The 13313-nt window shown below is 33.8% G+C and overlaps 3 protein-coding genes across 4 annotated transcripts; 1 reads left to right on the top strand and 2 right to left on the bottom strand.

Annotated features, from left to right (window-relative positions):
• Positions 1-64: 64 nt before the first annotated feature.
• ATI1 (mesoderm induction early response protein) lies at positions 65-2942 on the bottom strand. Of its 2 annotated transcripts, none has more exons than XM_007051711.3 (3): positions 2727-2942; positions 1006-1854; positions 65-323 (listed from the first exon to the last, which is right to left on the bottom strand). In XM_007051711.3, exons 2-3 carry the CDS (start codon positions 1834-1836, stop codon positions 225-227), a joined length of 930 nt encoding a protein of 309 aa, XP_007051773.3. In that variant the 5' UTR covers positions 1837-1854; positions 2727-2942; the 3' UTR covers positions 65-224. The 2 variants fall into 2 exon arrangements, with proteins under 2 accessions (XP_007051773.3, XP_007051772.3); XM_007051710.3 differs by having other exon boundaries at positions 1006-1857; positions 2727-2940.
• Positions 2943-5620: 2678 nt separating this feature from the next.
• On the top strand, positions 5621-8696 carry LOC18614122 (ribosomal RNA small subunit methyltransferase G). The gene is made up of 9 exons (XM_007051709.3): positions 5621-5770; positions 5934-6014; positions 6882-6971; positions 7124-7290; positions 7561-7630; positions 7800-7879; positions 7983-8045; positions 8202-8278; positions 8407-8696. Exons 1-9 carry the CDS (start codon positions 5693-5695, stop codon positions 8505-8507), a joined length of 807 nt encoding a protein of 268 aa, XP_007051771.1. The 5' UTR covers positions 5621-5692; the 3' UTR covers positions 8508-8696.
• Positions 8697-8717: 21 nt separating this feature from the next.
• LOC18614121 (LDL receptor wingless signaling/trafficking chaperone) lies at positions 8718-9827 on the bottom strand. The gene is made up of 3 exons (XM_007051708.3): positions 9328-9827; positions 9108-9236; positions 8718-8995 (listed from the first exon to the last, which is right to left on the bottom strand). The coding sequence occupies exons 1-3, from the start codon at positions 9625-9627 to the stop codon at positions 8834-8836; spliced, it is 591 nt and encodes a 196-aa protein (XP_007051770.2). The 5' UTR covers positions 9628-9827; the 3' UTR covers positions 8718-8833.
• Positions 9828-13313: the final 3486 nt, after the last annotated feature.

The raw sequence follows: 13313 nt of genomic DNA, 5'->3' as shown, positions 1-13313 counted from the left end.
TTTGAATGGTAAAAGTGAGATGCGAGAATTGCCATCCCTCATTCGCAAACAATGGGCAACAATATAAACACAAATCACATTAAATTTTAACATGCAGCTATGTAGCTTTCCATAAAAGATAGGACAAATAAGTTACACAAACAGCAAACTAACATATTAACAGCCAAATCAATCTCCATCTCACTCTCTCGCTACTATTTTTCGTCATCATCTCTTTTTAACTGTCACTTGGGGGCGGTGCCCCTGACAAAAGAACCTCGGCGATGGCCACCAACAATCACGTCTTTAAGGCGAGATATGGAACCCAGCACCCGACCTGTCTTCTGTCAAAATTCAAAAGGTAAAAACAATGTCAATAACCAAAGAGACATTCAGATACGTGAGAAAGAGGAGAAAAGAGAAGGGCAAGCAAGCAGAATTAAGAAGGCAGCAGCATACTTAATCCCCATAATAGTGGAACAGTTTAATTCTAAGACAGCACACTACAACAAACATACATTGTAGGTTCCATAAACTTTGATATTCTTGAATAAACAGTTAGCAAAGGCCATTTTTTATCAACAAATTTAATATTAACACACAAAGCTATTGCAATCCACAGATACAAACAAAATGATCTTGTTTCTTTCTTCTTATCTTCATTTTCTTTATTTTCTCCCCACTCAGTCCAACCAAGGAATAGGTTTTCCCTTTGCAAAAGGTTACACAATCATATTTTCTAAACCAAATTCTATCAATTTAGAAGTCTCTATGCACATCTGTGTTTACAGACACACACATACTGGCCAGAGCTATACATGACAACATCAAATACCAAACGAAAAAGTAGATCCAGCCTTTTCATAAATAATAGTTGTCATTCAATTCTGAAGCGATAGCTCAATGAGATGCAGCAGATTATTAACATCCCCTTCCTTCACAGAGTAAATGGTTTACAAGATGCAAAGAAAAGTAAAAATATGCATCATGGTTAAGCTTTAAGGGGTCAGTTAGCAATCAGAATACCTCATTGTTGAGGCTGAGCTGCCACTTGTGTTGCAAAGCCTGCCACCTCTCTTGTTGCCACCGCTGCCCAAGGATCACAATGCCCATCACAGCTGCCGCAATGAAAATGGACCAAAATGCATTTGCCTCTTTTGCATGAGCATACAAAGAAACTGCCCTTCTCTTCCACCAAGCCTCACAAGGGAGGTCAGAGCCATCATATTTATCATCTTGTAAGGACTTTGGAGACTGAGAGATGTCTGCAGGAAAACCTAAGCCTTGCTCAGAAGCTTCAATTAGTTCAGAAACAGTTGTATCCTCATCATAGGTGGTTGATCCACCAAGTGCTTCATCACTATGGAAAGAACTAAATGTAGCAGCACTATACAAACTCTGGTCCTTGTCAATCAAATCCAGCCCTTGCAGTGTTGTGCCTTCTTCAAACTCTGTACCATGCTTTTTATCAAAAAATTGCATCCCTGGAAACTCATCATGTACATTCAACCCTTTCAAAGTCCAATCTTCTTCTTCCTTTGTCCTAGATCTACCACCTTCTTCTACACCCAATTCAGGGACCACATCCTTGCCTACATTTTCACTACTATTATCAGGTTCCAAAGGTTCCAGTGGCAAATTCTCATGCTCAATGGGGGGAAAGACAAAGTGACCAGACATGAACAAAGCACGGGAAGTTTCTGCTTCCTCCTCTTTGTATGAATCACCTTTGTTATCGTCCTTTGTTTCAACTTCTTTAGGACCAGGAGCAGCAGCATATGCAGATGCAGTGAGGGACACAACTTCCCATTCATTCCCACGTGGGGTATTCTCCTCTCCCTCTTCATTATCTGCCATCCTCAGGACTTCTTAATGCTTCTAGAGTTCACATGCATCATATTAATTACTTGAACAAACAGACAAAGGAAAATAAAGGACTCTCTTGACTTTCTTTTTTTGTGTATGTGGGGGAAGCTTAGAGGAAAAAAAATACTAAATCCATACAAGAAAAGTGCATTAAAAAATAGATATAGAAGAAAAGAAAATAGAAAACCACAAATTAACAAAATTAACGATTATCCAAGCAATTCCATGTTTATTCACATTAACAGAAGCAAGTTTGAGTAAGAAAAAAAATGAAATTATCATTTTAAGGACCTAATTTCCTCAATCAAAGTAAATAGAAAGCATTTTCCGGATTATATTTCCCTCACACCAAAAAATTACTGAAACACATCCAAAAGACGCAGACCCAAGAAAACAGAAATCATCGCATCCGATAAACTTTTCCAGCACAAGCAGGTCAATCTGCTCAACCAAAGCCCAATATACTTATTACATATACATTAACAGTTCCAAAGATTTTTTTGATCTGACTGAATAAGCATTAAACAAGTTCGCCAAGTTAATCTCAACCAACAATTCAATCAATCTAACTAAAATCAACGAAAATAATCCTTACAAAACGAATCATGCAGATACATCCATCTACATATACATGAGAAATTTATTGAAGAAATGAACGGAATTAAAGAATCAGAAAATACACCCCTATATATATACAAGACCAGAAAACCGCATCAAACGTAGCATGATCATCGGACGATTTATAAGAAACGATCAAGCATCGTCGGTCAAGAAAAAGAATAATCATCATCAGCTAATCAAAGAGAATCAATCATCAACGGCTCTGATTTTGTCAAATAAAAAGGGTCAAGAAAGACGATGACTAAAGGGCGAATACTCACCGGAAGAGATCTAGAAGTACGAATACGAGATCAGCCGGTGGGGGAAAACGATGACGTCTCCGATTAGATTGCGTTAACTGCCTCTAGGAGTGCACACAGAAATTTGGGGGGAGAGCTTTTATCTATCTCGAGGAACTCGGGGTGTTAAGGATGATGAAACCGGGGTTACCGGTAGTTGTCAGAATGACAGGGGTTGAATACCGGCTGTGTTAGGTAAAATAGCGTCGCCACAGTGAGATAATACCTTCTAGTTATCCGTACAGAAGGGAAATGTGGGGGTAAATCAATGTTGAGAACCGGTCATCAAAGGTGCTTGAGTTTGCGTGTCGAGTGGGACATCGTGCGCTTGCGTGCGCATACCAAGCCCCCTGCCCCCTGCCCCCACGGCTATAAGATCAGATCTTAAAAGAGAGTTTTTCCACAGTGTGACTTTGAACCAACATGAAAAATACCTGCTGCTACAAAAACATGAACTTGTCTCTACTTTTGTTTTAGTTGTATGATATAATTGCGGAGTTAATGTACGGGTTTATATTTAATGTATTGTTAATTATATATATTATCATTTAATTATATTATATCATTTTATAAACATTTAAAGGTAATTTTTAAAATTTTTTGAAAATAAATCTATTTAAAATTCCTTTTTTTTAGAATTCTAAATTTTTAAATTTATTTATTATTGAAAGGATAATATTTGATTATTTAATAACATATAGAATTTATACACTGCATCAAATATAAATTTTTAATATATATAGTTAAAATAAATAATAATATGATACTTAAAAAATTAAATTATTTAAAAAAAATCAATTAAATTGTCATTCTTTTATTACATTTAATCATTTTTTTATATTTTTATTTTTATTTAAATAAACTTTTATAACTAGTCCTTGAGAGTTAACTTATTATTACTAATCAATACATTATTTATTATTTTATGATATCCAATATAAAGTAACATATTGATATATTATTATAGATGATAACATAGTATGATAATTTAATTATGTGACATTTACACTCTCTACATCAACATCATGTCAACAATAAAAATTTATTTGAATTTTTATAAATGATTTAATAAATTTTAAAATATTATGTTTTTAAATAATTGAGTTTGAATTATTTTAAATAAATAAAAACTTTATTTATTAGTCAATGATTTCATTTTGTTGAAAAAATCCTTTTTAATTCTACTTCTTAAGTCAAACCAAAATGGTTATCCTATTTTTTCTTTTTTGTTTTAAATTGTACAAAGGATAGGACGGTTCCTATACTACACTGAAAGTAAATGTAATTTTGATATCTAAATGTCTCCTTATTTAAAAAGTTATTTTTTTTTACATTCGAATATTTAATTTATTAATTAATACTTATTTTTATTTTTAAAATTTAATTTTTTTTTCAATTAAAAAAATTTTATTTTCTTTAAAAAAGATAAACGATAAGATTCTTTTTTCTCACTTGCACCCAATGATCGAACTCGTCATAGCAAAAATACTTTGAAAACTGGTAAGTATTATTCTGTTGTAAAGGAATAAGGGCATGGTGGCAGTAGTTTGATGACAAAATGTGGGCCAAAACTTTAAAGCATGACTGCTTGCTTCTTTTCCACCGGCTCCATAAAACAATGAGATAACCACACAGGAACGTGGGACTCTTCGGACGGTAGGGGCGTAGGCAATGTATTGGGAAATGATGCAACAACAATAGATTTTGACTACTCTCTGATAAGGCCGGAGATACCCCACCCACATTCTGGATTGACTTGTTTGTTTACTAGCATTTGTTCTGATTCCCCCTTATCACGCAACAGGAGCAAGAAGAATAAATTATTTATAAAGTTTTTGTTTTTAAATATTACATAACAATAATTAAAATATTATTTTGTAATGTTTTATATTAATTACATTGTTTTTAATAAATTTTAAAAAATATATTAATTATAAAATTTATTCCTTAAATACCATTTTAACTAGTACGTATCTTCTAAATATTTTCCTACCTATGATACTATGAAGTGGCAATTTCAAGAGTTTGAGATAAATAAAGACTTGTAAAAAAAAACAATAAGGAAAAAGACGTATGATTTGGCCGATTTAGAAACAAAATAATAAAAAAATAATAAGAGTTTTATTTTGCCAAAATAAGAAATATATCAATTATAGACGATTTAACCATGTTTTTAACATATTACATTAAAATATTGAAATGACTCAATCGAGAAATTAAATATAAATGAATTTTCTTTCCTTTTAATTCTCAACAAATCCAATCATGTTTGAAAAAACTCCTATTAAAGTAAGTGTACATTTGTAATAACAGCTTTTTTGTTTTCCATTTTAAATCAAAGCTCTGGTAAAATCAAACACTCACAATTATTTGATATATAAATTAATTTTTGTTATTTTAATGTGTTATATTATATATATATTAATTGAAACAAAGAGAATTTTTTTTAATTGAAAGAAAGAAAATTCAAACTCTATTCTTTAAAGAGGGAATTATGTACCAATTAATGAATCAAATGTTTGATTATATGTGTTATATTATATATTAATGTTTAATGTTTTCTAAAATATTTAACGAAAAAAAGGATAAATTTCATATGGTATTAAATTGTATAAAACTTTTGGGTGTTGGTAAATTTTATTTTGTAGTGACCGATTGACAAATGTTTTTTTTATATACTTTTAAGATTAATAAGAGAATGAAAATAAATCTTAATTTGAAAATAAAACTCATTTTTTGGAAGAAAAAAAAGGAAAAATGAGAAAGAGAGGTAACACCGGTAATTGACACGTGGCGTACTGTAATTGGACTGGAAGCAGAGCCTGCATCGTGTCGTTATTTCAAAGGGCGTATATACAGGAGATGAGTGGCGGGCACAAAAAGGAATTCCCCTGTAGATTATCTCCAGAATTCCCGCAAGAAAGCGCCAGGAAGAGGAAGAAAAAACAATGGGAGATTTATACGCTTTGGACTTCGATGGAGTTCTCTGCGATAGTTGTGGAGAGAGCTCCCTGTCTGCCGTCAAGGTCAGCTCTGTTCTCTATTGGTTTTGTTGGATGAAATTCCAGAAATGTATTGAAAAACATTACAACATCAACCCATTCGATCCGTTCTCAGCCTTCGAGAACAAATTACCTAGTGAATTTATCTAATTGTTCACTAATTTTTCCTTGTCTTGCATACTTGCAGGCTGCCAAAGTGAGGTGGCCGGGTTTATTTGACGGTGTGGATTCGGTCATGGAAGATTGGATTGTTGATCAGATGCACACAGTAAGCTCTTGATTTTTCTCTCATTAGTTATATGGATGACGCTTGCCAATTGTAATTAAAGTAATTTGGTTTCAACTTTGGTTGTTCTGGATTCTCGAAGAAATTGCAATTGAAACACTAAATTAACATGGCAATACCTATAAAATAGAATGCAACATTCATCATTTTTAAAGATTGAATTGAAACTTGGCCATGATTGTTTATTCTAATTTCTAAGGTTTTTCACAATTTTGTTTCACGGTGGTCGGGACTGTGTTGGAATTTTGATTGGGATATATTTACTCCACATGGATTAAACAGTGTGTAAATGTAGCAAAATATCAGCATGGAAAGCCAAATATTTAACTCTATATTGGAAGCCTCACAGGTGTTTTAGCCAATCTGAATGCTTCACCTCCTTTGAATGGTTGCTATAATGGCATGGTTGATTGTTTGTTGCTTAGTGCTTATCGGATTAGAAGGTGCTAGTCACTTTCCTATCAAGTCATTAAATTTCTTTGGAATTTTGTGGAAGGTTTATTTCCACATAATGTGTCACATTGTCCTTATATAAAGCCTTGTGCATGCAATTCCACACAGACATAAGTAGCCTTAATTTGATATGATAAGCTGCATATTTGAACAGAAGCATCTCATCTCAGAAAAAAAGGAAAAATTCAAAGGTTATCAAGTTTAAGAGAAGTTATCTTTTTGCACTTCATCTTACAGGTCAACAACTACTGAATCCACTTAAACTGAGAAGAGTACAGATGAATGTAACTTAAAAAGAATTGCTTTTCATTTTTGGGGTGATAGTTTATGCTTGAGTTAAAAATTGGAATTTATTGAAGAAAGCTATGTTGAAACTAATGCCTTATAATGTGCCAGGTGCGACCTGTGGTTGAAACTGGGTATGAGAATCTACTACTTGTGAGGTTGTTGGTGGAGATGAGAGTACCTTTTATTCGGAAATCTTCGGTGGGTCTATATATATGCCCATGACTCTGGCTTGAAGCTATCTTTTGAAAATGGAGTATCTAAGATCCACTTTTGTTAGCTTGCTTTATTTTAAATTAGATTTCTTTCTATAATATTTGTCTGGACCTAAAGTCTGTGGTTCAATTTGCAAGGTTGCAGAGGGACTAACCGTAGAAGGAATATTAGAAAACTGGTCAAAACTAAAGCCAGTAATCATGGAAGAATGGAATGAAAACAGGGATGCTTTAATTGATCTTTTTGGAAAGGTTAGGGATGAATGGATGGACAATGACTTGGCAACTTGGATTGGTGCAAATAGGTATATTGACCAAGCTTGTTAAGTTGGAGCAGATGTGTAACATTTCTATTATAGGCATGATTAATGAACCTAAAGTAATTGATGCGAATAGGTATATCAAAATTGTTAACAGACCAAATTCATAAAGTGATGGCTCAAATGTAAAGCAAAAGATAGCCTAACTAGTAACAAATGTTAAACCAGTTACTTTACATACTTTAAGAGTATATATTTTTTGCATAAAACATCGAGTTGACCCTCAGTTATTAATAGAAGATGCTTTTCCTGCAGGTTTTACCCTGGTGTTCCTGATGCCCTTAAATTTGCAAGCTCAACTGTATATATAGTCACCACAAAACAGGTGCAGTGAGTTTCTTTTCCTCGCATTGTCCCCCACTCCCCTCTCTTCGTCTTTCTCACACAAACACACACGAGAAAAAGAGAGGAAATTTTGCTAATAAGAAGGGGCAAAGGTTGTGGATATATTTGTAGCTTGACCCAATCCCCTTTTTCTTTCTGCCTCATTTCAGAGCCGGTTTGCAGATGCTTTATTACGAGAGCTTGCAGGAGTAACTATCCCCCCTGAAAGGATATATGGCTTGGGAACTGGGTTAGTGTTATCTGATTAATATTGAGGAGAGCAACAGTGCTCTCTTTCAAAATTTTGCTCCTACTTTGCTTGCCATGATGAGGGTCTTTGAATATTTTATCAGGCCCAAAGTGAAAATTCTGAAGCAACTGCAACTGAGACCAGAACACCAGGGGATGAAACTACAGTATGTTCATTGCTTTCAACTGGTCATCAGTTTATCCTGATTATAATGATATCAACATTTCCATTACAGAGTGATCAGTTGCTGTATTTTACCTCTTCATTTTTCCTGCCTATTTGATCTAAAATTACTGAAAATAGTTCAACTCTCATTTACTAGCTTTGTGGAAGATCGACTTGCGACCCTGAAGAATGTCATCAAAGAGCCAGAATTAGATGGATGGAACTTGTATCTAGGTATTCTTATCATTATAATTATAATTTCCAGTTATAGTTTATTTTTGACCCGTTCGTGATTTTAATGGTGTTTCTCTTCCAAGGTATTGTATGTTTTGGTTGGTTGCTAAGATTGATAATCTGAACAGGGGACTGGGGATATAACACTCAAAAAGAGAGAGAAGAAGCAGCTAGCATTCCCAGAATTCAGCTACTCCAGCTCTCTGACTTCAGTAAGAAGCTCAAATAGTCAATGGCATCACCCTTCTGTTTTTTCTCCAATATTAGATAAACAATTGATTTATCAGTGCCGATTGACACTACAAGTATAAAACATGATTTAATTAAAATAAATTTTCCATCTCCTCTTTGTGGAGCTCTGGAACTTATTTAAGAGAATACTCATGAATAAAGTGATATTTTTGTCTATTCTAGGTCATATGATGTGGCAAGAATTAGATTTGATGATAAGAGATATAGCCAGACTTTAATATTATTACAAAGTCAATGTGTGAGGAGCTAATGCTGCAATTAAAATAATCTTTGATGTATCAAAGTCAGGAGAATTCCAGCCAATCACAGCTCTTCTTCCACATGCTCATCAACCTCTTCGTTTTTCTTTGATTGGCGAAGTTGTTCAATGACCTCGTCTAGCGGCGGATCCCCTGTTCTTCTAAAAACTTGATCCCCTATCTTGATTTCATAAGCCTCGTCCTGGCTCAGTAAGAACTCCTTCAACTGTAATTAGAAAGACAGTATTCATCAGATAGTTTAAGGCAATGTTGTCATAAACATCAGATGGTTGCCATGACTGAAAAAAAGACATTGAAAGCTGCAGATAGTGCTGTACCTCTAAGATTTTCTGGCCATCTTCCATGTTGAACATGATTGTGCTCATATCAATTCCCATGAATTTCACTCCAAGAGCTCCTGTTCTCAAAAGTTTGGTCCATTTCATAGCAATTTCGGCTACCTTGTCCTGAAACCAACAATTCCCATTTTACCATTACCAATCATCAAACACAAACAGATCCAGCTCCGTTCGTGAACATAAAGAATCAAATAATTACCTGATCCCGTCGATTTCCCAAACGGAGCTTAACGAACCCAAAAGCAGGACCCATGTGGCGTTTCATGACTTCCTCCTGAATCTGGGAAAACTCCATCTTATCGAGATCAGAAGGTGGGGGATCGAATTCTGGAGAGGTTTTCTTCTTACCCCAGTCTTTCCAGGCTTCATCTTCTTCGTCGTCAACAACGTCGTCGAGATCGTCGGTAATGTGAATCCTTCGCTTGCCTCCCTCGACTCCGACTGGGTAGAGAACAAGTGGCAAAATTATAAGGAGGAGAAAAGAGGGATAATTCTTCATGCTATAGTTTTCTTTTCGTGCTTGCAGTGTTGAGAATAAAAACGTTGGAACGGCTTTGGATATATGCTTGTATATAGTATTTGCAGCGTAATATGATAGGTAAGAGATTCTTATATAGTTACATTAACAGGCCAATCATGTGCAGAAAGAACTCAAGTCGTTGTCACTGGAACCCCCTTTTCGAGCTGGTTTCTGTCAATCTTTGTGTGGTAATGACAAGTAATATTGTTAATTCTTTCTCCATAAAGAAGGCTATTAACCTAATTAATTCCTGATCTTTTGATGGGTTTCCATATCGTTCTGGTACGAAGACTAGAGATGGAGACAGGCCCAACCAAGCGCCCAAAGGTCAAGACAATGGGCAGTCTCAACTCTCAAGCCACGGAAAAAAGGCCGCTGGTCAGCTATATTTGGGCTTGTGAAATGCAGTACGCTGTGGGTTAGATTTTGGAAGTTCTATTTTCTACGTTATCCACTGCAGACTGAGAGGAGTTACTTACTTCAACCCCGAAGTGATTTAATTCCACGTCAAATAAATAAATAAATAAAATTAAAAATTTAATAAAATATAAGCCTTATGTATGTCGTCAGATGAAGTCGCTCGTCAAATTAATCTTTGAGATGATGACTTCGTGACGCATCATAGAGGACAACAACAAGCACATCATCTCCCTTGAAAAGGAAGGAATAATATTTAAAATTTTTTTTATTACATTGAGTTAAATTTTTATATTTTTATTATTAATCAAATAAATTTTATATTTTTATTTTTAATTAAAATATTATTTATTATTTTATACCGAATGACATTGACATAGTATATCAATATATATTATAATTTATGATGAAGTGACATAATAACATATCATAATTAATGATGAAATGATATAATAACACGATCATGTTACTTTTTTTATCCTGCACATCAACATCATATTAATATCATGTAAATATAAAATGATAAATCGTATTTTAATTAATACTAATTAATCAATCATTAATTATAAAAATTTATTTGATCCAAAATAAAAATACAACGATTTGATTGAAAAAAATAAAAAAGAATTTATTTAATTTTTTTTACATAATTTAAGGACTTATTTAAACATTATGTCTAAAAGAAAATTAAAAAAAAAAGTTTGTGCTATTTTAGACAAATAACTTAAAAATGGTGTATATTAAAATACAAAATACAAATAGAAAGATCAGAAATGAATATTCCAAAACAGGAAAAAAAATATAACTTGTGGTATCTTCAATGCTACTAGATTCCTCCAATCAAATTAATCAGATCCTCATCCACCTTGTTTTACATTTGGGAGTTGAACTTGAATTATTTTCAGACAATAAAGGTTGCGTCACACTTGAAATTTCATAAGCAAAAAAGCCTGTCCGTATACATATGTCCGTAGTCTTCCATTGTTTTCTACCTGTCAAGATTAAGCTTATTTTCTAGGGAAACTTAGGGATTGGGGAAATACAGCATCAACCTCACGCATGGAAGACTAGAACCTTCATCAATTCCCAATTCCATGACGCAACCCAGAGTTTCTTATGTTATAACTGAAATGGAAGATAGATGAAACTCCAAACCTTCTGTGGACCACCGTCACCACCCTATTTATTAGTCATATTTGCTCGAGTGAACCAAGTCATTGACCAAACAGACAAGTAGTAAATCAAAGGTTCTTCTGATCCCAAAGCAGTGATAAAGTCCAGGTGGTGGTAGATGGTAGCCATAGTCACTTTTTAATTTTTTTTATTTTTTTATCATTATTTATATAAAATTAAAGATCTATAAATTAATAAATTTGTATAATTATTTTTAATTATTTTTTATGCAAATTTTGGAATCCGTTTGAAAATAAGTAGAATTTTTTAAACTTTTTTGTTTGTTGAACTTTGACACATGAATGATTCAGACGTAATCCTAACAAAAGGTAAGCAGACCTATTTAAAGTCTTAAAAGACAAGTTGATTACTTCAATGAATCTTACATAATAGCTTTATAATATAATAATAATAAACAAAGAACCTTGGATGAACAAAAAAATCGCTTCATATCGTCCGGCTATTTTATCATTTTAAGGCTACTGAGAAAAAAAATTAAATACTAGTCTTTTTCAGCCTTTCTTTCAAAAATTTTGGTAAAGTGGCACTAGCTTTCGTGAGGTGAAGGCAATTGGGCATTAAATGGTGTCGTTTTATTTCGGAAAAATTGATTGGATACTTAATTTGTACCACAAAAAATAGGATCCTTTCTCAGTCTGGCATCCCCACTACACAGCACTGTCCTCTACATGACGAAGGCATTTTTATCCTATTAACTGAGAAAAGTTCCTTTGAATTTTGTGGACCAATGGATGGTGCTACAATGACATCTACACTAGGCTACAAAACCGGATAGGGTGGGGATGATAGTCCTTCCTCATAGTCCTCGTTGGAATGGCACACAAAAGAACTTTTAATTACTCTTTAAATATTTATTGGTTTCCAAGATGGGAAAGAGATGATCTGACAGGAACCTTAGTTCCAAGTTTCTGACGTGGTAATAAGATTTGTGAACATTTTATCAGAATTCAGAAACGGATTTGAGGTATGATATCAATAAAAAATTTATAAATTTATGACAAATCATGTATGTGTGATTGTTACGAAACCTCATCAAAGATAAAGGAGGAATTTTGAATTTATAAGTGTGAGTATTGCACACTTTAAAATGCTAATATTTAAAAAAAAAAGATAGTTGTTTCGTAACAAAATGATATTGAGTTAATTCAAACTCGATTTCAATGTCACGCATAGCACTCTAATAAGTTGAGTATGCAAAGTAACTTGACTTGTAACGAAGACATTATAAATTTAAATGAAAAACGAAATCTCATGTCAAATAAATAAGAGATAAATTTTTAACTTATAAATATGAACATTAGATTTTTAATAAATTGACTTTTTGAAAGAGAAAATGACCCTGACACTAACAGGTGGTGAAAACGGATTGTATTTTATATATTTAAAAGTATATCAACCAGCCAAATTTTCTTAGTTTAGTTAAGTATCAGTCTTTGTGGGCTTGTGTGCTATTTGCGGGTGGGGGGGTTGGTAGGTTCATAATTCCATCAGGTTTCCATCACAAATTCACAGTTGCCCTTTAAAGTTTTGACTATTGCCTGCCGCAAAGAGCCAACTCCCCCGCATCAGCCAGAGACAATATAGCCACCAGTCCACCCACTCCTATACATCCACGTCTTAACCAAGGAAAGCCAATACCCCATTTACTGGAATCCGCACAATCTGAATGTCGTTTTTTCTTTCCTGTTCACCTTTTTGGCATCATTGGATCATACAAACTCACCTGTCATTCCACGACTGCATGCCCAATTTCCGCATTGTTTTCCTTTTATGCCTGCCGGCCAGCTAATGATTTTGTCCTACTTCACAAAAAGCCATCGCAATTTTTTACAAGAGAAGGCATTTTGGGTAAATTCAGTTTGGAAATATTTGTAGGAAATGTGTCAAATATTGTTCGAAGAAAAGTAAAGGAAGTTGTCTTCAACTTGGTCATCTGCAAACCAACTCTTGCCTCTGCTGAGCGGCCCATGTGATCATTTATCAGTTTCTATTTGGTATCAGAATCATTGCACCTAGACATTGGCGTGCCAAAATTCTTCTCTATTTTGTAATTG

This window comes from Theobroma cacao, chromosome 1, assembly GCF_053813885.1.
Source record: "Theobroma cacao isolate CCN51 chromosome 1, ASM5381388v1, whole genome shotgun sequence".
Lineage (NCBI taxonomy): Eukaryota > Viridiplantae > Streptophyta > Magnoliopsida > Malvales > Malvaceae > Theobroma > Theobroma cacao.
This window is presented reverse-complemented; position numbering and strand designations above follow the sequence as displayed.